Source organism: Nematolebias whitei, chromosome 3, assembly GCF_014905685.2.
Source record: "Nematolebias whitei isolate Nwh7 chromosome 3, NemWhi1, whole genome shotgun sequence".
NCBI lineage: Eukaryota > Metazoa > Chordata > Actinopteri > Cyprinodontiformes > Rivulidae > Nematolebias > Nematolebias whitei.
Window position 1 is genome coordinate 53210238 of NC_056500.1, and position 23798 is coordinate 53234035.

Genomic DNA, 23798 nt, shown 5'->3' on the forward strand with positions numbered 1-23798 from the left:
GGAAGCAGAAGATGATGGATGGATGGATGGATGGATGGATGGATGGATGAGGGCCCTGGTAAAGCTGCTGCCCCAGTGACCCGGAAGCAGAAGATGATGGATGGATGGATGGATGGATGGATGGATGGTGAAGGAGGAGACCATCAAACACAGCAGGAGTGGTCAGTTCAGGTGAACTCCTGCCTGTTTGCTTCAGATCAGCTGTTCAAATCTCTGCAGGTTCAAATAAAAGGTGCACCAGGACTTTCAGCTGAATCTCTCAGGGGTTACAGTTGTATGGCCGATAAACAATAACTGATAACTGATAAGTGATAAATGATAAAAGATAATTGATAAATGATAACTGATAAATGATAAAAGATAATTGATAAATGATAACTGATAAATGATAACTGATAACTGTTAACTGATAACTGTTAACTGATAACTTATAAATGATAACTGATAACTGTTAACTGATAACTGTTAACTGATAAATGATAACTGTTAACTGATAAATGATAACTGATAACTGATAAATGATAACTGATAAATGATAACTGATAACGGTCCTTTCTGAATTTTTGACTGTTTTTGTGTCACTTCATCCTAGAACAAAACATTTATAACATAATAACAGTTGAGCAGATTCTGGTAATCTTTTCTTAGGATTCATTAAAGATCAAATGCAATTGGAAATTCTTCTCAACTTCCAGTATGAATTTAAACAAACACTTTATGCACTTAACATTGTAAAATTTGTTTAGGAAATTTAATGTTCAAGGACACCGCTTAAGAAAAAAACTGTTTAATAGGAAAAGTAAGAAGTGAAAAATGTACAAAAATAAAAATCACTGCGTCCAACTAATGACTGTGTATCTGTGTGTCCCTCGTCTCACGGGCTTCATCCAGAAGAAGACACAAGTGTTGTTCCTGCTGTGTCCGCTTCAGTTCTTCATGTTCATTCAGTGATGAAATAAGACTTTTCTTTACTGGACTCTTTTCTCTTTCTCTTCACTAGAAACAAGAAACAGGTGGTTAATTCAAGCTACATACTGTTTTTGAATAAATGCAGAAAACAAAGAAAGGTGCAGCTAACAGCTATAATAGATATATTAATAATAATAAACTGATAAAATAAGAAAATGAAAAATAAATTGATTTAAAAATAATGAAAATAATATAATAACAGTGGATATATGAATCAGAAAGTATTATACAGATGCAGATATTCTTTATTGTCATTCGCACCACATGTGGTACATGTGGTGGATCAAAATTATGTACACAGGGTCCCAGTTACATCCAACAATAAAATATAAAATAAAAACAGTAATAAGATCTAAGATATGAACTAAGAAAAACATAAACTAAAAATATGATAAGCACTAATAGCATAAAGACAATAAACACAATACGCCGAACAGCAGCACGGACCTGAGTCTGTCAGAACAGATGAGCACGAATGTACACAGCAACATGAAATAGATCAGCAGCAACATGAAACAGATCAGCAGCAACATGATGTGATTTTTCACAGTGATTATCCTGGTTAGATATTCATAAGGTACAAACTGCACAAACTCAAGTTCATGTTGCTGTTTGACGTATTGTTTTGTTCTATTTCGTATAAGCTTTGCCCTTTAAGGCTGTCGCTTGGTGGGTTTATCCCGTTATGCGTAGCATTAGCACTGAAAAATTTTGTCCACGCCCACCTGCTGTGTGGGCCCTACCCGGTCCGTATAAATTACATTAAGAGGGGGAAATCGGCTCCCATTTTTTCTTCAGCAAGCTAATAGCACTGTCAGAAGAACAAAGAAGGAAAATTGTGTAGATGACCAACCTTTGTTAAGGATGCTTGGCCCGGCAGTCGACCTCCGGTCGTCCGGTGAGTTCTCCTCCCCGAGGAGAAGCTGACGAGCAGTCTTATTTCAAGGTAAGCACCGAGGAGTATTTCTCAGTGACAGGTCACTACACGCTGGACAACGCCATCTTGTAATTTTTCCTCTTATCGCCGACCCTCGGAGCGAATCGGATGGTTCCTCCAGGACAGGCGTGCTCAGCTGCAGCCCCCGCTGCTCATTCCCTCCTGGGGAGCGTAGTGTCGGTGGAGGGAGGCTGAGTGAATGCTCACACCATCCCACCTCGTTTCGCATTGGCGATCATACCGCTCCCGGCCGACGGCGCCCTCAGGGGTTGCCCGGTGTAACCCAGGAGGCGGCTGACATGAAGGGACCCTTTTTTTCTACGTCCCACGCCTTTCCCGCCAGTTTGGATGATCCGGCGGGAAGGTTGTTTACTGGGTTCCACTCCGGCTCACTGTCTTGATCCATATGGCCTCGTGTTCCAACAGGACATCCTACGGGCGAGGCCACAGACGATTCTTTCCTGGTAGATTGGGGGATCCGGTCTCCAGTCCGCACCCATCACCAGAGTGGAGGGATTCACCGAGCGGGGCTATCCCTCGGTAACCCCCCCTTGAGCCAAGCCTCACGGAAGCTTTCAGAGCGAAGCTGTCCAGGTTGGAGCAGCGTCCCGTCCCTCCTGAGAAACACGACCAGACGGTGACCACGCTCTCCAATCGAGCCCATCAATGTGCTTTTCAGGCAGCCGCAGCTAGCAACAACATGGCGCTGCTAGCATATAGCATGTCCAAGGGGCTGGAGGCCGCAGACCTGCCTGAGGAGACAAAGAGCTCCCTCTGTAAGGCAGCAGACATCATCCTCAACATGTGTGCCTCTTCTACGGTTTGCCTGTCGAGGATTGCAGCGTGGATGACGATGATCCAACGATCCACCTGGCTTCGTTACTCCCCCTTGCTGCCGGAGAAACTGCACAAAGACCTGATGGAGGGCCCCATCACGGCGGACGCGCTTTTCGGGAGCAGCTTCAAAGCCATGCTGGCGAACTCGAAGCAGTCGGAGGAGGTGTCAGAGGCTGTGCGCCACCTCATCAAGCTGCGCGGCTCATCCCGCCCCCCGGCCCGCTGGAGAGACCATCGTGAGCAGAGGCAGAACAACGATGTTCCACGGCCGCGGCGGCGTCTCTCGCTCAGCTCCACCACCAGCCCCGCCCGTCAGAGTCCAGCCCTCTTCATCCCGGCAACCTGCAGTTCAGCGTTTCCCCAGAGATCACCTGCAGATAGCGCTCTGGGCAAACAAATCGCAGCGCTCAAGGGGGAGAAGTTTTAAAAAATGACGGTCTGCGGAGGGTGTGTATAAAAGTGACATGAAAGTTGAACTAAATCATTCAATGATCAAAGTGTCTGTTTTTAGCCAGTCTGTAAGCTCGGATGAACTCACAGCAGCTGCGCACACATCCTCCACACATAACGAGCCGGTGTCCTTAAATAAAGGTTTTTTAAACTCACCGTCGCTCCAAGACATGACGAGTCGCTCACACGACACAATGGTAAGCGAAAATAACTCGTTGTCAACCCGAGCTGCACGATCCTCACCCAAGTGGTGTCAAACGCGCACTCGTGCGATGTAACAGCCTCCATCCAACGGCGCTGCGTTGATGATGGCGCACACACAGCTGCCCGGCGCTCACCGGCTCACATCGGTATAAATGTGGGACCGCAGGCCGGGTCCGGTGGAGGTCCTCGCTCTCACAAGAGCAACACACGCCTCACCGAAGCAAACACGGGCAGCCATCACCCACCGCGTCTCAGCGCTCGGCAGCTCACGGCAGCATAAGCGTGAGACAGCTGAACAAACCCAGTGACGAGTCTCGCCTCCAGCGAGAGCGGCGCGCGTCCCTCCAGCGAGAGCGGCGCGCGTCCCTCCAGAGAAAACGTGTGCTCCCGCGGGGCTCGCAGCCTTCACTCCAACAGCACGGCGTAGATGAAGTCACGCTCTCCGCCTCTCAACGTTCGCACAGCGACGTCAAACGCGCAGCCCCACGGCGTCATCAGCTGTCACACGCTTCGCCTCAGCACACACCGGCCCACCTGTACATGAAGGTTGGTCCGCGGTCCGAACGCAGCGCACGGGCGCATTCAGAGCCTTTTCGAGGACGCCTCGCCCTGGGTCACGCGGAGAACATTCCCGTGACGCATGACGGCGGTTGAGGGGCGGACTGGTGACAGCCGTACAAAACATGACGCATCACTTAAACGCACGTTCACTCCACGAACGTTATGTAGAGTGGCTAAAACATGCTCGCCGGTCAGATGGATGGACAAGGTGTTATGCAAGTGGTTACAAGTTACAGTTTGCAACCCGACCCCCTCTGTTGGGAGGAGTTATAGAGACGGTCATGTCATCACCAGACCAAATCTCATCCCTAAATGCAGAAGTCCAAGTGCTTCTGATAAAAGTGATCTCCAGGGTTCCCAACAGAGAGGAAAACACAGGGTTTTACTCACGTTACTTCCTGGTTCCCTAACGGACCGGAGGGATGAGACCGATTTTGGATCTGTCAGCTTTCAACAAGGCGATCATGGACAGACCGTTTTTCACATGTTGACAACCAGACAGCTGTTGAACAACATCCAGAGAAACGCATACCGATCATCCCAAAACACAGAAAATTCCTGCGTTTTCTCCTTTCAGGAGATGAAGTATCAGTACAACAGGCTGCCGGTCGGGTATTCCCTCGTGCCTCGTATGTTCTCAGTGTGTGGAGACAGCCCTGCATCCGTTACACAGAGCAGGGATGAGAGTTTTGTTTTACCTGGACGAACTGCTGCGGCGGTCACGCTCCAGACAGGAAGCAGTGATGCAGGCTCAGGTGTTGACATCACACCTGTCAAATCTGGGCTTCGCCATAAATTGGAAGAAAAACTCGATTTTCCCGGCCCAGACAATTGTTTATCTGGGAGTGGAGTTAAATTCAACCACCATGAAGTCTCGTTTATCACAAACGAGAATTGACACTTTAAGATACCAGGCAGAGTGGAAACAGCTGTTTCCGTCATGAAGCTGTTAGGAATGATGTCATCAGCTCACACAGTGGTCCCGCTGGGTTTATTACACATGCGACGCCGCCAGAGGTGGTTTGTGCGTCTGCGTATGGATCCAGTAAAACAAAGAGACAGATGATCACTGTTTCCTCCCTCTGTGAGGGCAGACCTCCGACACTGGGGAAACTCCCTGGTTCTGTCGGAGGGAGCCCCTGTCAGCAGACCCACGTCACGTGTCAGTCTTCACGGACGCGTTGCTCTCAGGCTTGGGGGGGACATGCCTATCTCAAGCAGTAGGGGCGCTGTGGCCCCATCACACATCAGCCCACATAAATGTCTTAGAGTGTTGCACAGTGCTGAATGTGATTCAGCACTTTGCTCCCGCGCTACAGAATCAACATGTGTTGATTCACACAGACAACAAGGTGACTGCTGCGTACATAAACCGACAGGGGGGTATGCGCTCAGCCCAGATGTTACACATTGCGCGAAAGCTTCTGTGTTGGGCTCACCAAAATCTGCTCTCCATCAGAGCAGTTTACATACCCGGTGTTCTGAACAAAGGGGCAGATGTGATGTCCAGGGGCGGCCCACGTCACGGTGACTGGACTCTCCATCCAGACCTGATGACTTAGATGTGACAGAAATTTGGCAAAGCAGCTGTGGACCTGTTTGCGACACGAGAGAACGCTCAGTGTCAACTATGGTTTTACCTGAGACTGCGAGACAAACCACCACTGGGGGTGGATGCATTTGCCCACAGCCCATGGTCCAAAACACTTTTGCACGCGTTTCCTCCACCTCCTCTGATTTTACGGTTCCTGAACCGAGTTCAGGAGGAGGGATTGACAGCTCTCCTGGTGGTCCCCGAGTGCGTGAACACACCGTGGTTCTCAGCCCTACAACGCCTGTTATCGGGGCGCCCGTGGAAACTGCCATGAAGGGAGGACGCTCTCCTACAGGCAGGAGGAGCGATCAGGAGTTTCCCAGAAATAGGCCAGCACCTGTGAGTCCGGCCATTGAGCGGTTCCGCTTAGAGAGGATGGGTCTCCCACAGGAGGTAGTGCGCACAATCCAGGATTCACGTGCTGCATCTACCACAGCGCTGTACACATCAAAGTAGACAGTTTTTCAGCGCTGGTGTACAGAAAAAGGTGTAGAGGCCACCTCATGTCCATTAGGCGGCGTGCTGTTTTTTCTACACAGCTGATAGACAGGAAGTTGGTTTTTCAGCACGATTAAAACGTACGCTGCAGCCATCTCTTCCTGACATGAAGGGTTCGGAGACAGAACAGCTTTTAATCACCCGCTGATGAAGCGGTTTCTAAAAGGCGTACAGAGACGCAGGCCTGTTTCACGCCCACTTGTGCCACAGTGGGATTTAACACTGGTCCTGCGGGCCCTGATCAAAGCTCCATTTGAGCCTCTGGATCAGGTTCAAATTAAATTATTGTCTCTTAAAACAGCCCTGCTGCTGGCTTTAACATCCGCTAAGAGGGTGAGTGTTTCATCTGCCCTCTCTGTCACTCCGTCATGTCTTAGAATTCAGGCTGACGGGCAGCTCAGCTGATTTAAGACCAAACCCAGCCTTTATGCCTAGAACATCACGAGCTTTTTTAATTCAAGAGCGATATCGTTGGAGGGGTTTTTTCCTCCCCCCCACAGATCAGAAGAAGAAGCATCTTGCCATCTTCTCTGTCCGGTGCGGGCGTTGACGTGTTACATAGCGCGCACAGCTGTAATGCGCCAAACTCAACATTTGTTTGTGCATTATAGAGATGCACCTGCAGGTCGCCCGTTATCCACCCAGCGCTTGTCACACTGGCTGTGTGAGGCCATTTCTGGAGCCTACAGAGCATCAGATTTAGAGCCTCCTGTCAACCTCAGGGCGCACTCGACCAGGGGTATCGCATCTTCGACTGCCTTGCATAATGGTATGACAATGCAGGACTCTTGCACTGCGGCCGCGTGGTCAACACCCTGCTCATTCATTCGCTCTTATCTACGTGATGTGACGGCCCGTTCCATGACACATTCTGTCCTTAGTGCTCTAACAGAATGAATATTGTTGTTTTCATGGAACTCTGTTTAAGCTCACATCTGTCTGCATGCTTCACAGTGTGAGATGTGTATCAGTCACAAGTTGTGTCTGTTATTTTGGTTCTATTGTCACTAATCAGTTCATGACTATTGTTACCAATCAGTTCATTTGATTGATAATCAGTCATTTGTTATTATTAATCTGTCTATACTGCTCAGCCATGAACGCATAGTTACACAACATGCGTCTGTGCATGGCTCACATAATTACGCAATGCGTAATTACGCACATAGGGAGCTGAGTGACAAGACGTTTTTTGGGCAAGCTTCTGCTTCATACGGTGTTCGAATGGACCCAGTGAGGCGAGGACCACATCTGCTTTGCCCTTAACCCACCAAGCGACAGCCTTAAAGGGCGAAGCTTATACGAAATAGAACGTTGGTTACGTACTGTAACCCCAGATTCTATGAGTATAAGCGTAGCCCTTTAAGCGTCGGGCCTCACTGGCTCCTAAGTGGCTGAAGAAAAAGCTATTTTGGGAGCCGATTTCCCGCTCTTAACGTAATTTATACGGACCGGGTAGGGCCCACATAGCAGGTGGGCGTGGACTAAATTTTTCAGTGCTAATGCTACGCATAACGGGATAAACCCACCAAGCGACAGCCTTAAAGGGCTACGCTTATAATCGTAGAATCTGGGGTTACAGTACGTAACCAACGATTGTTTACTGCTATTAGTGCTTAGTGTATTATTAGTAGATGTTTTTTAGTTGATTTTTTTTTAGTTCATGTCTTAGATCTTATCACTGTTTTTCTTTTACATTTTATTGTTGTCTGTAACTGGGACCCTGTGTGCATAATTTCATCCCAACACATGTTCAACATGTGGTGTGTATTCAGTATTTATTCAACATTTTATTCACCATCTTCTATAAATGATTCAAGTAGAGCAGTAACCGTGTCCAAACCACCCTCCAATCGCTCCATCTAGCTCGCTTTGACTTTTTTCATCAGCCACCAAGCACAACAACACCTGCACTTCTGCATTTGACCACAGCTTGGATATTATTGTTTTTATATAGCTTCAAAATACTAAAAGATACGCTCCTCGAGTTATCGCTAATGGCAGGCGGTAGAGAAAAATGACGAATCGGGTTGTTTGGAAAGACTCCACAGACTCCTCCCCCCAACCAATCAGTGACCGACAGTGTTTCTGACGTCTCGGCTTGCTTGGACCCCTTGAGAAGCCGGGCCAGAATTCTGGGAGGTGAGCCGGTCCCAAGAACTATGGAAAAGACCTCAAACACGCATCAAGCCGGAAATATCCAACCCACTACGTGACAGTGGAAAAGGGGCACAAAAAAGTTAAGTGTGGTCCTCCAGAGGACCACACTTAACTTTTTTACATTTTTCTGCCTGGATTATTGAGCATGCATCAGGATATGTCATAATATAATTTATTTTACCGGACAAGCTTTTTTTTTACCTGTATTATCGTGAACGATATGATATGGCCCAGCCCTAGTTCATAGTAGAGCTGAGGTAGTTTATCCTGTCAAGGAAAGGTGTTATAGATGCCATCAGGAGGACTACTTGAGGAAATCCTAATACTTGCCAGAAAATGTATCTTTCATCTAGCTTGTACCTCAGAAAGAACTGAAGGAGGTCTGAGAATCTTTGATTGTTCTAAAAGAATCACGTTAACAAACAGTACTTCCCTCCAGCTAGTGTTTAGGAACTGTCATACCTTTCAGCAGTGAGTTAAACTTGCCTTCATCTTTAGTCTTTACTGTGAAAAGATGTGTAAAGATTATTTATTTATTTGATTTCACAGGAAGCTACTGTATGTAATCTATCATGTAACAATACCACCCACTTGGAGGAGCGAGATGCAGAGCTGGAGCTGCAGAGGTCAAAGAAGAAGGACGAGCATGGGGAGGTGACGTCTGGAAGGTGATGGTGTTTGATTTTTTGATAGTTCAAGTTTTTCTGCATCTAGTCCAGGGGTGGTGAACCAGTTCAGCATTAAAAACCAAATTAAGCCCATCATCACCTTAAAGAGCCAAACGGCAATTTTGAGATTAGCTTAATTACACATATTGCTCAAACTGTTTTTTTTTTTTTTACTTAGTTCTTAGTTCTTTTTCTTAGTCCCTTAGGCCTTAGTGGGACACCTGACATTCTTTATTTTTGAAAGTGTCTTTAAATTTGGCTTGTACTCTGTTGTGGCTACTCAAAGCAACTCTTTCACGTGTGTCAGTTAGACCAGAACGATGTTTAGACTTCACTTGCTTAAGTGTAGAAAAAACTGATTCACAGACATACAGTATGTTGATGCAAACATTGACATTAGCTTGAATGCAGCCTGTTTTACATTGGGATATTTGTCTGTGGGCGCGATTGTCCAAAACTCTGTGGTTCTTTCTCTTAAAACACATTTCAGTCTGTCATCCTCACAAAGTTCAATCATCTCCAACTGGGAGGCTGCTTCATCTGCACTGAATTTGGGGTTTCCATTAGTTGTCAGTAATAATCATCAACATTAAAAGAAATAAACATTTGAAATATATCAGTTTGTGTGTAATGAATGAATATAATATACACGTTTCACTTTTTTTTTCCCTCCTTGAATTGCCACCTTATCGTGATGGAGGGGTTTGTGCGCCTGAATGATCCTAGGAGCTATGCTGTTGGGGTCAGTTATAATTGCCCCTAGTAGGGTCTCCCGAGGCAGATTGGTCCTAGGTGACAGGCCAGACAAAGAGCGATTCAGAAGATTTTTATGGACAAAACAAGGAACTAGGTGTCCCTTGCCCAGACATGGGATGAGCCCCACCCTGGAGCCAGGCCTCGGGGAGGGGCTCATCAGCGAGCATCTGGTGACCGGGTCTCTACCCATGGGGACTCAGCCCGCAGGAGCAGCATGGGTTTGCCTTCCTGTGGACCCACCACCTGCAGGAAAGGCCATAAAAGTCTTATTTATGATACTATGGGTAGTGGTCGAAGGCGGGGACCTTGGCGCTCTGACCCTGGCTTACCAAAGCTGGCTCTTGGGACATGGAATGTAACCTCTCTGGTGGGGAAGGAGCCTGAGCTTTTGCACGAGGTTGAGAGGTAACGACTAGAGATATACTTGGGCTCACCTTGACGCACAGCATGGGCTCTGGAACTGATCTCATTGAGAGGGGCTGGACCTTATTCCACTCTGGAGTTGCCCATGGTGAGAGGCGTCGAGCTGGTGTGGGTCTACTTATAGCCCCCCGACTTGGTGCCTGTGTGTTGGAGTTTTCCCCGGTAGATGAGAAGGTGGCTTCCCTTCGCCTTCGGATGGGGGAACGGGCTCTGACTGTTGTTTGTGCCTACGCGCCGAACTGCAGTTCAGAGTATCCGGCCTTCTTGGAGTACATGGCAGGGGTGCTGGAAGGTGCGCCAGCTGGAGACCCCTTTATTCTGCTGGGGGACTTCAATGCCCACATGGATAATGACAGTGCAACCTGGAGGGGCATGATTGGGAGGAACGGCCTCTGATCTGAACCCAAGCGGTGTTTTGTTGTGGGACTTCTGTGCTAGTCATAGTTTGTCCATCATGTTTTTAAGTCTTCTCTGAAGACACATCTTTTCTCTTTGGCTTTTACTTCAGTTTGAAATGTTGGTTTTAATGACTCTAAGTTATTTGTTTTACTTTATTTGTTATTTTTATTTTATTTCATATTTTTAACGTGTGGGGTTTTTATGTTTTTGTATGTCCTAGTGTACAGCACTTTGGCCAACAGTGTTGTTTTAAAGTGCTCTATAAATAAAGTTGTATTGTATTGTATTGTATGAACACCATGTTCGAACATAAGGGTGTCTTGGCACTAGGACGCTCTAGGTCATATATCGATGATTGACTTCATAGTCGTGTCATCTGATTTGCAGCCGTTTGTTTTGGACACTTGGGTGAAGAGAGGAACTGAGTTGTCAACTGATCACCACCTGGTAGTGAGTTGGATCAGATGTCGGGGGAAGATGCCAGACAGACCCGGTAGACCCAAACGTGTAGTGAGGGTTTGTAGGACACACCTGGCAGAAGAAACCCTCATATAGATAGATATCCTGATGCATGCTCAATAATCCAGGTAGAAAAATCCAAAAAAGTTCAATCTGGTCCTCTGGACATTAAAAAAAAAAAAAAAACAAAGCAAAAAAAATATATATAGAAACGTTTCGTCTCTCATCCGAGAGACTTCCTCAGTCTGAGGTGCTGTATTCAGCTTAGTCTTTTAAATAGCACCTTCTCAGAGTGGATCAACCAGTTTGCTGCTGACAACCAAAACCAGCTGCTTACATGGTCAAGAAGGACCATCAGCCTAACAAAGGATCATTAGCACACTGATGGCTGTTTACTATTCACAGGGGGCTGAGTGATACTAGCAATAACAGCATTGTAAGAGGGGGACAGTTGAACACGGAGGCCTCCACCCCTGTTTAATGATGGACGATTTCTTTTCACAAAGATGGCCTCCTTTACTCCTCTCTCAAACCATCGTTCCTCTCTGTCCAGGATGTGAACATCTTCATCCTTGAAAGAGTGACCACTGGCCTGGAGATGAGTGTAGACCGCAGAATCCTGGCCTAATGATGTTGATCTTCTGTGCTGGGCCATCCTTTTGGCCAGTGGCTGTTTAGTTACCCCGATGTAAGACTGATCACAGCCCTCCTGACACTGAACAGCATACACAACATTACTCTGTTTGTGCCGGGGGACTGGATCTTTGGGATGAACCAGTCTTTGCCGTAATGTATTTTGGGGTTTAAAAGCCACTGGGACGTTATGTTTAGAAAATAAACGTCTCAGTTTCTCTGATACTCCCTCAACATACGGAATGACCACTGATCTGGGTTCCTCTTTTTCACCTGATGGCTGACTGGAGTCCTGTTTGGGTTCCTTCTCTGCTTTCAGGAAGGCCCAGTTAGGATATCCACATTGCTCTAGAGCCTGTCTTGTGTAGGATTTCTCCTTCTGCCTGGCTCCTAAGTTAGTGGGGATGCTGTCTGCTCTGTGATACAGAGTCCTGATGACTCCTAACTTGTGCTCCAAAGGGTGATGGGAGTCAAACTGCAAATACTGGTCTGTGTGGGTGGGTTTGCGGTACACCTCGGTTTGCAAATGTCCTCTATCAGAGACTGAGACCTCACAGTCCAAGAAAGCCAACCTGCCATTTTCCACATCTTCTCGTGTGAACTTCATGTATTTATCCACAGAGTTGATGTGGTCAGTAAAATGTTGGAGAGATCTCAGAGAGATCTTCAACTCACACCTCCTAGAGAGCTTTAACTGCATCCCAGCTGAAGTGGAGGACATTGAGTCCGAGTGGGCCATGTTCCATGCCTCACTTGTTGAGGGAGCTGCCTTGAGCTGTGGCCACAAGGTTGTCGGTGCTTCTCATGGTGGCCATCCACGAACTCTGTGGTGGACACCCTGGGTTAGGGAGGCTGTCAAGCTGAAAAAGGAGTCCTATCGGACTTTGTTGCCCAGTGGGACTCTGGAGGCAGCTAAGGAGTACCGGAGGGCCAAGCGGTCTACAGTCTTGGCTGTTTCTGAGGCAAAAGCTCAGATGTGGGAGGAGTTCGGTGAGACCTTGGATAACGACTCTGTCGGCTCCAAGAAGATTCTGGTCAACCATCAGGCGGCTGAGGAGAGGAAAGCAGCACTTTACTAACACTGTGTTCAGTGAAGGTGGGGTGCTGTTGACTTCAACCAGTGATGTCGTTAGAAGGTGGAAGGAATACTTCTCTGACCTTCTCAATCCCACCAGCACATCTTCCATGGAGGAAACAGAGTGGGGGGACTTTGGGTTTTTTGTCATCCATAACTGTGGTTGAGGTTGCCGAGGGAGTTAAAAAACTCAGAGGCGGCAGGACTCCGGAAGTGGATCAGATTCACCCTGATTTCCTTAAGGCTCTGGATGTTGTGGACCTGTCTTGGTTGACACGCCTTTGCAATGGATGCTAATGATCCATTGTTAGGCTGATGGTCCTTCTTGAGCATGTGATCAGCTGGTTTTGGTTGTCAGCAGCAAACTGGTTGATCCACTCTGAGACGGTGCTATTTAAGAGACTGAGCTGAATACAGCTCCTCAGACTGAGGAAGTCTCTTGGATGAGAGACGAAACGTTTCTATATTTTTTTGCTTTGTTTTGTTTTTTGTTTTTTTGAATGTCCAGAGGACCAGATTGAACTATTTTGGATTATATATAGTATACCATACCATACCAATTTATTTCTAAAGCACTTAAACAAGCAGCAATCTGAAGTGCTGTACAAAATTAAAAAACAAAACAAAAAAAACCCAGTAAAATAATAAAAACACCTAAATATATATTGAAAAAATAATCAGAACATCATAAGTAAAAGAATACAAAATTAAGACACAGATGCTGACTCACTCTAGGTTAAAAGCCAATGGAAAAAAAAGTGTTTTTAAACTAGTTTTAAAAACAGAAAGTGATGGGGCCTGCCTGACATCGAGCGGCAGCTCATTCCACAATTTAGGAGCCAGAGCTGAAAAGGCTCTGTCTCCTCTGGATTTATAAAAGGTTTTTGGGACTGCTAAAAGCATCTGGTCAGAGGATCTAAGAGCATGTGATGGTATGTAAAAGTGAAGCAGTTCATACAAATAAGAGGGACTAAGACCGTTCAAAGACTTAAAAACAAACAATAGAACTTTAAAATGAATTCGAAACTGGACATGAAGCCAGTGAAGAGACATCAGAACTGGAGTGATGTGCTCACGCCTGCCTGACCAGTATGTTAAAACTCATACTCTTAAAACAAAATGTGATTACTCGGTCCGGTCATTTCATTGGATGGTCACCATTGGTTCCTGAGGAGCCGAAAAAACCTGCTGCTGTCATGCTGTCATTTACAGGAAAAATGTTTCCTCAGGACTAGACCCCTCTAACTAGCTTCTGCCATTTTATTTCATGATACAGGAAGCAAGGGCATCGGCCAATTAAATGTCTGTTGAACTTTTTGTGATTATATATTACATTGAATATTGCTTTAAATTAAACTGAAATGAAAAATGTCATAATACTGGTTACCTGAAAATTAACAAGTAAAAAGAAAACTAATAAATTCCTAAACGGATGTTATATGAAACCCATTATGAAAGAATATGAATTTGGTTAATTATGAATACAGTTATAACCAAAATCTGAATAACATAATTGATAAATGCAAATATAACATGATAAAATATAAAACAAATATAAATGTAACATATGATAAAACACAAACTTGACTATGGTGTCTTAACTGTTGAAAGACATCAATGTTTTGCTTCAGAGTCCTGTATTTTAAAGAGAATTAAGACACATCAAGAAGTATGGGAAATGAAGGATGAAAACCTGAAAAGGAGGAAATAAGAGAAAAAGGATAGGGAGTCTTAGCTCTTCAGTTCAGTTCCTTTATGGATTGCAAAAAAACAAAAATGAAGAAAAACAGAAAAAAAAAAAATGTCTTTGTTTCTTTCTTGTCCAGCACTTTGTTTATAAAAGGACTTAATTTTTATTTTGAACACAGCCATTATCATGCTTTCCTTTTTTCCACAGCCGTCCCCGTCACCTCAAAATTTTCTTTGCATTCAGCAGTCAGTTCGGCAGTTTAGGTTGTCCTATTGCATTGAAATAAACATTTGCTTCATTCCTTTTAATCCTATGATTCGCACCATTGACGTCTTCAAGTTTAATCATTTCATTCACTCCATTGTATAACATTGTCACAGAAAATGTCATCTTTACTAGAGCACATAAACCAATCCACCTTGGTAGCAATACATTTATCAAAACATCTCCGCACATCCAGTAGCTATCTGCTATAGGATGGGTCTGATCACTTAAAAGGTTAAGAGTGGGAATAGTCATGGTTATGTTTTCACATGTCTGACTTAAAGGTTCAGGATTCTCATACCACACGGGTGTTGTTACAAAAATTTAGGTTACTTTTGCATGTGCGAACCAAGACAATACCCATATTAGATTACATCTAACAGTTGTGTTCCCGACATTAATTCCATCTTGATTTGTGAAACCTCCACTTGTAAAACATTCATATTCAGCATCATAGTCTATTTTGTATCTTGTTGGTGGTCCATTTTGGACCGTTTCAACTGCAAATTCAGCACATTGTTCTTGAAGTTTGTATCCACGGTACTTATCTAGGTACTTGTGAATTTTCCATGCTCCGTAAAGGAGTCTACACTTAATACAACACATGGAAAGTTTGAAAAACAATGGCACCTCTTTTTGATTGCTTGTTTTATGTTCTTTACACTTTTTGTGCTGTACCTTTGCACATTCTTCAGAGTTATGTTTTTCTGGGATCACTATTGGCAGTGTTGTATATATGTATATATATAGATGTATATAGTACCCATAGGTACCATTTTGATTAGCTATCTCCCAAAAGTTCATCAGTTCTTACTGATCCTGTCCCTTTTCTTTTCCTGTAAGTAAATAGCTTTGTGAATGCTTGTTAGTTGCTTAATATACTGTTTCATTTCAAGTTGGAACTGCTCAAGCGGAGGTCCCTTATGGGGGCCTCTGTTCTGAGGTACCGGCATCCTCCTCCCTGATAGCATTTCATGCGGTGATAAATGAGTAACTATGCATTTGCATGCGGTAGCTCATTAACGCAAGTGGAAATGCATCAACCCAGTTAAGGTTAGTAGTAGCACAAATCTTGTTAACTTTAGATTTCAGGCTTAAATTCAGTCTTTCAACCATGCCCTGACTCTGAGGGTGATAAACAGCTCCCAAACGCTGTTTGATTCTCAGCTTTTTCAAAACGCCTTTTTAGATCTTATGAACAAATGCAGGACCATTGTAAGAATTTCTGATGGTATCCCAAATCGTGGGATCACCTCTCTTACCAGAAATTTAACAACTGTTTCTGCACCAAGGTCATTCGACAGAGTTGCTTCAACCCATCTACTGAAGCGGTCAACGACCACTAACATGTAATGCTTGCCTTGTACTGACTTGATCGTGTCAACAAAGTCAATGACCAAATGTTTAAAAGGACCTTCTGGAACTGGAATGTGTCCAATAGGCGATTTTATGGTTTTCCTGACATTGTTTTGAGCACAAATCTCACACTGGCTCAACACTTCATCAACCAATGCTCTCAAATATGGTGACCAATAGCCTTGCTGATTCAATCTATTTACAACTTCACTTTGACCACAATGATCAACACCATGGGATTCTGATATCAACGTTGTCAACAAAGACACAGGTGCAACAATTAGTCCATCATGTGATCTCCATAGGTTATTAGAATCTTTTGTTGCTCCTCTCTGGCACCAAACTTGTTGCTCACTCTGTGTTTCATTACTCTGGATGTGAATGATGTCTTCAGGTGTAATGTCAGGTTCTAATGATATTACAGGTGTCAGTATAGCCACTTCACATCTAGAGGCTGTTTTTGCTGCTTCGTCTGCTGCATTATTACCTCTAATGATGTCATCATTACCCTTGCAGAGCGCTGGGCACTTTATTATGGCTAACTTTAAAGGTAACATCATTGCATAGATTAGTTCAATCATTTGTTTTCCGTGTTGAATAGGGCTTCCATCTGTTTTCTTGAAGCCTCTTTGTTTCCATACGTTACCAAATAGATGGCAAACACTGTGTGCGTATGCAGAATCAGTGTAAATGTTGGCTGCTTTACCTTTGGCTAATTTACAAGCTTCTGATAAGCTTTTTAGTTCAGCTAGTTGTGTAGAACAGGGTTGATCACACTTTTCGGCTTTTGCTGTCTCAAATCTGTCATTTACTTTTGTTACTATAGCATAGCCTGCATTGTTTCCTATGTAGTCTCTGAAACATGATCCATCAACAAAATATGTGACGTCTGCTTCTTCTAATGGAGTAGATTCTAAGTCTGGCCTCAGTTTGGTGTATCTTGTGGCTTCAGCTACACAGTCATGTGGGTTTCCTTCAAAGCTAAAAGGAACTACATTTGCAGGATTTGTCATGAAACATCGCTTTATGGTCACATCAGAATAAGTTAGCAATGGTGTGTATTGTAAGCTCCTTGCAGGTGTTAACACAAATTTTCCTTGATCTATTAGTTCAGTAATTTTGTGGTGTGTGTAAATTACAACTGGATAACCCATTGTTATCACAGATGCTTTTTCATATGCATAATGTAATGCAGCTAGTCCTTGGTAGCAATCTGGCCAACCTTGAACAACATTATCAAGCTTTGTGCTGTAATATGCAATCAGCTGTTTTCGACGCCCAAAACAAGTTTCTTGCATCAACACTGCTGATGCATACTTGTTTTGTTGGTTTGCAACATACAGAAAAAATGGTTTTGTATAATCTGGTGTTGCTAAACATGGTGCAACTTGCATGTCATGTTTGATTGTTTCAAAAGCTACTTTAGTTTTGTTTGTCCACATTAAGGATGATTTCAATGATTGATTCCCTGTTTGTTGTTCCAATTCAATTCAATTCAGTTTATTTATATAGCACCAAATCACAACAAAGTTGTCTCAGGGCACTTTACAGGAACATTCACATAAAAGACAATTAGTAGTTCTCTATCTAAAGAAGCCAGCAGACAAGTTGAATCTTGGCTTCGTTGCAGTCTCCCATCCTGAGCAAGCACAGTGGAGACAGTGGAAAGAAAAACTCCCTTTTAAAAGGAAGAAACCTCCAGCAGAACCAGGATCAGGACAAGAGACCATCTGCTTTGACCGGCTGGTTGAGAGGACAGGAAGGAGAGACAGACCAACACAGAATGGTAGGTCCAGGTATAGGTCCAGGTCCAGGTATAGGTCCAGGTCCAGGTATAGGTCCAGGTGTACCTGAAAGACCAAAAAAAACACATGTTAAGGATATAAGCAATAATTACAAATACAAAACAAGTTGAGCAGAGTAAGTAAAGACAGTAGCAGAGTGAAAAGTGTGGTCAGTTTGTCCTCCAGCAGTCTAAGCCTATAGCAGCATAACTAAGGGACAGCTCAGGAAACCCAAACCAACCCTAACTATAGGATTTAGCAAAAAGGAAAGTCGTAAGCCTAGTTTTAAAACTGGATAATGTGTCAGCCTCACGGACAGAGATTGGAAGTTGGTTCCACAAGAGAGGAGCCTGATAACTGAAAGATCTTCCTCCCATTCTGTTTTTGTAAATTCTAGGAACCACAAGTAAACCTGCAGTCTGAGAGTGAAGTTCTTTGTTAGGAAAATATGGAACAATAAGACCTGTAATATAAGATGGAGCTAGGTTGTTGAGAGCTTTGTAAGTTAGAAGTAAGATTTTGAATTATATTCTGAATTTGACTGGGAGCCAATGGAGAGAAACTAAAACTGGAGAAATATGATTTCTCCCAGTAACTCCAGTTAAGACTCTGGCAGCAGCATTTTGGATCAACTGAAGACGTTTTAAAGAAGTATTTGGACACCCAGATAATAAACCATTGCAATAGTCCAGTCTAGATGTGACAAATGCATGGACCAGTTTTTCTGCATCATCTTTAGATCAGATGTTTCTAATGTTAGTGATATTACGCAGGTGGAAGAAGGAGGTTCTAGTAACGTTTTTAATGTGGGGGATAAAAGACGTGTCCTGATCAAAAATAACACCAAGATTTTTAACATCAGAGCTGGAGAAAAGATTAATGTCATCTAAGGAGGGAGAAAGACAGAAAAATTCATTCTTAAGGTGCTCAGGTCCAAAAACCAAAACCTCAGTCTTGTCTGTTCAACAGGAGAAAATTAAGGGTCATCCAGGTTTTTATGTCTTTAAGACATGCTTGTAGTCTAAGTAGCTGATTGGATTCATTGGGTTTAATGGACAAATATAATTGTGTGTCATCAGCATAACAATGAAAATTTATCCCATGCTGTTTAATAACTTTACCTAATGGAAGCATATATAAAGTAAAGAGTATTGGCCCAAGCACTGAGCCCTGAGGAACTCCATGACTAACTTTGGTGTATGAAGAAGATTTATTATTTATATTTACAAACTGGAATCTATCAGAAAGATATGATTTAAACCATTTTAGAGCCGTTCCTGTAATCCCAATATCATTATCAAGCCTCTGTAGTAAAATATTGTGATCAACTGTATCAAATGCAGCACTGAGGTCTAACAGGACCAGTATAGACACAAGTCCATTGTCAGAGGCCATGAGAATATCATTAGTTCCTTTTACTAGTGCTGTTTCTGTGCTATGATGAGCTCTAAACCCTGACTGAAACTCTTCAAACAGATTATTTCTTTGTAGATGTTCACACAACTGACCTGCAACTATTTTCTCTAGAAGTTTTGAGATGAAAGTTAGATTAGATATAGATCTATAGTTGGTCAGAATTTCTGAATCAAGATCAGACTTCTTAAGTAAAGGTTTAATTACAGCAACCTTAAAGCTCTGTGGTACATAACCATCCATTAAAGACAAATTAAGTAGATCCAAAATGTGGACATTAATTAGTGGAAATACCTCTTTAAACAGTCTGGTTGGGATGGGATCTAGCAGGCATGTGGATGGTTTGGATGAGGTTATTATTTTTGACAATTCAGAGCTCAACAGGACAAAAACTGTCCAAACATAAATCAGGCTCTAGTGAAATTTTTAAAGTTGCCTCATTTGACAGGGGACTAGAGATAGTAGAAGGAAGGATGGTTTGAATTTTCTCTCTAATTGAAATAAATTTATTTATAAAGAATCTCATGAAGTCATCACTACTTATAGTTGTAGGGATACATGGTTCAACAGAGATGGGACTTTTAATTAGTCTAGCAATAGTACTAAACAGAAACCTAGGGTTATTTTTATTCTCCTCAAGCAGACATGTTCCTGTTTTTAGTTTTCTACATTCGCCTTAGAATCTAGCTGTTTGTTTTGTTACCTTTTTCTTTTAGCCATCCTATTTGTTATAAAAAAAAACCTGTAGTATGACTTTTTATAACTTTTTATTGTTGTTGCTGTTGTCCATTGTTGTCATCATTCTTTGTTGAAATCAGGTCTCTCTTGTAAAGGAGTCCTCGAGGCTCAATGGGATTTACCTGTCTAAATAAAGGCTGAATGAATGAGCCATCAAAGAGCCGCAGGTTCACCAGTCCTGATCTCGCCTGTGTGTTTTCATGACTGTGTGTATTTTTTGTTTGTGTTCTATAGGAGTTGGCAGGCACAGTCTGTAGACAGCGGCTGCAGTAACAGCACAGCATTTACATCTCCCTGCTCAGAGGGTGTGTGTGTGGAAGGTCTTTACCCCACCACCGGGGGGCGCTGTGATAAAACACTGAGCAAACTCTCTGCAATTAAGGTAAAGTCTTCAGCAGCTGTTTTAATCTTTAGAAAGAATTAAGTTTTCAAGTTGCCACTAACAAATTATTTCAGGTTGAGAAGGCCACAATGACAGAAGGCCCATTCCCGGAGCCAGTGCAGGTCTGGCCTAAAGAGAGGGCGGGTCGCTGGGGCTACGCCTCACCCTTTATGCGTGGAAGCACCATTGTTCGCTCTCAGACCTTCTCACCTGGCGCTCGGAACCAGTACGTCTGTAGGGTGAGTTTAAACTCAGAATTTTGTTAATTGGTTTTGGTTTGGTGGTCTAAAACTTTGAACCTTTCTTGCAGTTATACCGCAGCGACAGCGACAGTTCAACTTTACCAAAGAAGTCACCGTTTATCAGAAACACATTGGAAAGAAGAACATTGCGATATAAGCAGGCAAAACTCATTTATTTTGGAGAGTCTTTTGAGGTTATGTCAGTTGATTGTATGTTAGATGTGTATTTGTGTGTGTGAGCAGCAGTCGTACCGCTCCTCATTGGCTGAGCAGCCGATACGCACCTCCTTGGACCTGGAGCTGGATCTTCAGGCTTGCAGGACTCGTCAGAAGCAGCTGATGGAGGAGCTGAGCTCCCTGAGAGAACTCAAGCTGCGACTAGAAGAGCCAACGTCCTGTGAGGCCACTGAGCTCCCCAACTGGGCCCTGAGGGACGAACGTTTCTGCCACCTGCTCAGAGAAGCCCAGAGACAGGTAGAAATGTTGACAACTAGTTCAGGTCAGCCTCGTCCCGCAGCAGCAGCTGACTGTTCTGCCTCTCCACAGGCCAACCAAAGCAAGCAGGATCAGCGTCAGGAGGAGGCAGCAGAGAGGAGGCTGAGGAAGGCTTCCAAAGAGGTTCTGCAGATGCGAGGACAGAGCCAGAAGGAGCCTCTGCCTGTGCAGACATTCAGGTGACCTGGAACCTTTTCACTAGGGGTGTACAATAAATCAGCCACAATTTCCTTAATTTTGGGTGATCGGCGATCATCTGATACTTATATAAGAAAACGATTTTTTGTAGTTTCAACAACAATTGTCTAAACGTCATTTATATTTCAGAGCACTACCTCATGGCCAGTTAAAACAAGTTTATATTATTTCTAGGATATTGTTCAAGGGTATATCCTGATGCATGCTCAGTAATCCAGGTAGAAAAATCTAACAGAGTTAAGTCAGGTCCTCTGGACATTCAAAAAACAAAACAAAAAACAACAAAATATGTAGTTAAGCTGAAGCTAACTCTAAGTTATCAGATGTTTGGATTTTAACAACAGCTGATGGAGTTCCTTTAGAAACTACCCTGAACTTTGAGAAGGGGATCACTAAACACTTCTGATCAGCTGAGTATCCATCATCATCCATACATGTTGAAATGGGGGGGAAATATGCATGCGTTTTTGTTTCAGGTTACCTTGGATGGACCAAATTTACGAAAAATCATGCATTGTGGGAACCAACTGCTCTTTATGGCAGAGGTGTCAAACTCATTTTCGTTTTGGGCCACATCAAGCTCATGAATGTCCTCAAAAGGCCGGACATGGCAGAATGTATTGATAAAACTACCTATTAACAAACTGGTAAAGTATAACTTTCTCTGCATTCAATGACTAGTTCTAAAAATGAAATATTTTATGTTTGAGTAATTTGGCATTATAACTATAAAAACTGATTTGATTTGACTGATAAAGTAATATTGAAGCATACAACTGTTACCTTGAAGTTCTGTTTCTGTGGCCCTCTAGGGTGTAGAGAGTCACAACAATGGTTATGGCAGAACGGATTAGGCTCACGGGCCTTGAGCTTGACACATGCGCTTTATGGGGACCAAAGGAGAAGTCTAGTTGGGGGGTTGGGTTTAGGACTAAGGTGTGAATTGCGAATGGGTTATGGTTAGACATATACTAGTAATGGTTAGCTTTAGAGTAAGGGTCAGGGTTAGGCTATAGAAAATAAATGGAAGTCAATGCAAAGTCCCCAAAAAGTACGTTTACAAGAACCGAGGCAGCGAATACAGCTGATTTGACAGTTAGTCCTTTTATTAAGCAAACGTTAGACTGAGACACACCTTTACTATAATTTTGAGCAAACAAATAATTGTTTTTAGATGTTTATCTTGTGTGTGTGCTTATCTTGTTAAATTTCAAAGAAATGTGGAGGCTCGTACCTCTGCGCGTACCCGCCACTTTAGCGGCTTGGGTTTTGAAATACAGAGGATTTGATCGTCAAAGTGCATTTATTAAGCAAAAGTTAGACTGAGACACACCTTTACTATAATTTCGAGCAAACAAATAATTGTTTTTAAGTGTTAATCTTGTTAAATTCTTGTTAAAGTCCTCCTATGAACGCTCCCGCAGCTGCCATTTGGCAGCCCATCGATATTTGGCACAACACCGGCCCACATTTCCGGGTTCGGCCCACATTTCCAGGTTGTCAGCGGTGATGCGTAACACACACGACACGTCAGCGGGAACACATAATAGATGTAACATATACGGCGAAGCAACATATTTATGTATTTTTCCACTATTTTAGACATATTCAATTCAGTTCAATTCAGTTTATTTATAAAGCGCCAAATCACAACAAAGTTGTCTCAGGGACTTTACAGGAACCTTCACATACATAAAAGCCAATTAGTAAAGTTCTCTATCTAAGGAATCCAGCAGACAAGTTGAATCTTGGCTTTGATGCAGTCTCCCATCCTGAGCAAGCACAGTGGCAACAGTGGAAAGGAAAAACTCCATTTTAACAGGAAGAAACCTCCAGCAGAACCAGGCTCAGGACAAGAGACCATCTGCTTTGACCAGCTGGTTGAGAGGACAGGAAGGAGAGACAGACGAACACAGAATGGTAGGTCCAGGTATAGGTCCAGGTCCAGGTATAGGTCCAGGTGTACCTGAAAGACCAAAAAAACACATGTTAAGGATAGAAAAAATAATTACAAATACAAAACAGGTTGAGCAGAGTAAGTAAAGACAGTAGCAGAGTGAAAATTGTGGTCAGTTTGTCCTCCAGCAGTCTAAGCCTATAGCAGCATAACTAAGGGACAGCTCAGGAAACCCAAGCCGACCCTAACTATAGGATTTAGCAAAAAGAAAATCTTAAGCCTAGTTTTAAAACTGGACAATGTGTCAGCCTCACGGACAGAGATTGGAAGTTGGTTCCACAAGAGAGGAGCCTGATAACTGAAAGATCTGCCTCCCATTCTGTTTTTGTAAATTCTAGGAACCACAAGTAAACCTGTAGCCTGAGAGTGAAGTGCTCTGTTAGGAAAATATGGAACAATAATATCTGTAATATAAGATGGAGCTAGGTTGTTGAGAGCTTTGTAGGTTAGAAGTAAGATTTTGAATTCTATTCTGGATTTGACTGGGAGCCAATGGAGAGAAACTAAAACTGGAGAGATATGATCTCTCCCAGTAACTCCAGTTAAGACTCTGGCAGCAGCATTTTGGATCAACTGAAGACGTTTTAAAGAAGTATTTGGACACCCAGATAATAAACCATTGCAATAGTCCAGTCTAGACGTGACAAATGCATGGA

At 43.5% G+C, this 23798-nt stretch overlaps 1 protein-coding gene across 1 annotated transcript in view; it reads left to right on the plus strand.

The window, feature by feature from the left end:
- wwc3 (WWC family member 3) overlaps window positions 1–23798 on the plus strand; it is an 84002-nt gene that overhangs the window by 47189 nt on the left and 13015 nt on the right. The window contains exons 14-19 of the mRNA XM_037674370.1: window positions 8760–8878; window positions 20103–20250; window positions 20325–20489; window positions 20561–20653; window positions 20736–20966; window positions 21039–21166. Of these exons, the coding sequence (XP_037530298.1) occupies window positions 8760–8878; window positions 20103–20250; window positions 20325–20489; window positions 20561–20653; window positions 20736–20966; window positions 21039–21166 (884 nt within the window). The remainder of the gene's footprint in view (window positions 1–8759; window positions 8879–20102; window positions 20251–20324; window positions 20490–20560; window positions 20654–20735; window positions 20967–21038; window positions 21167–23798) is intronic.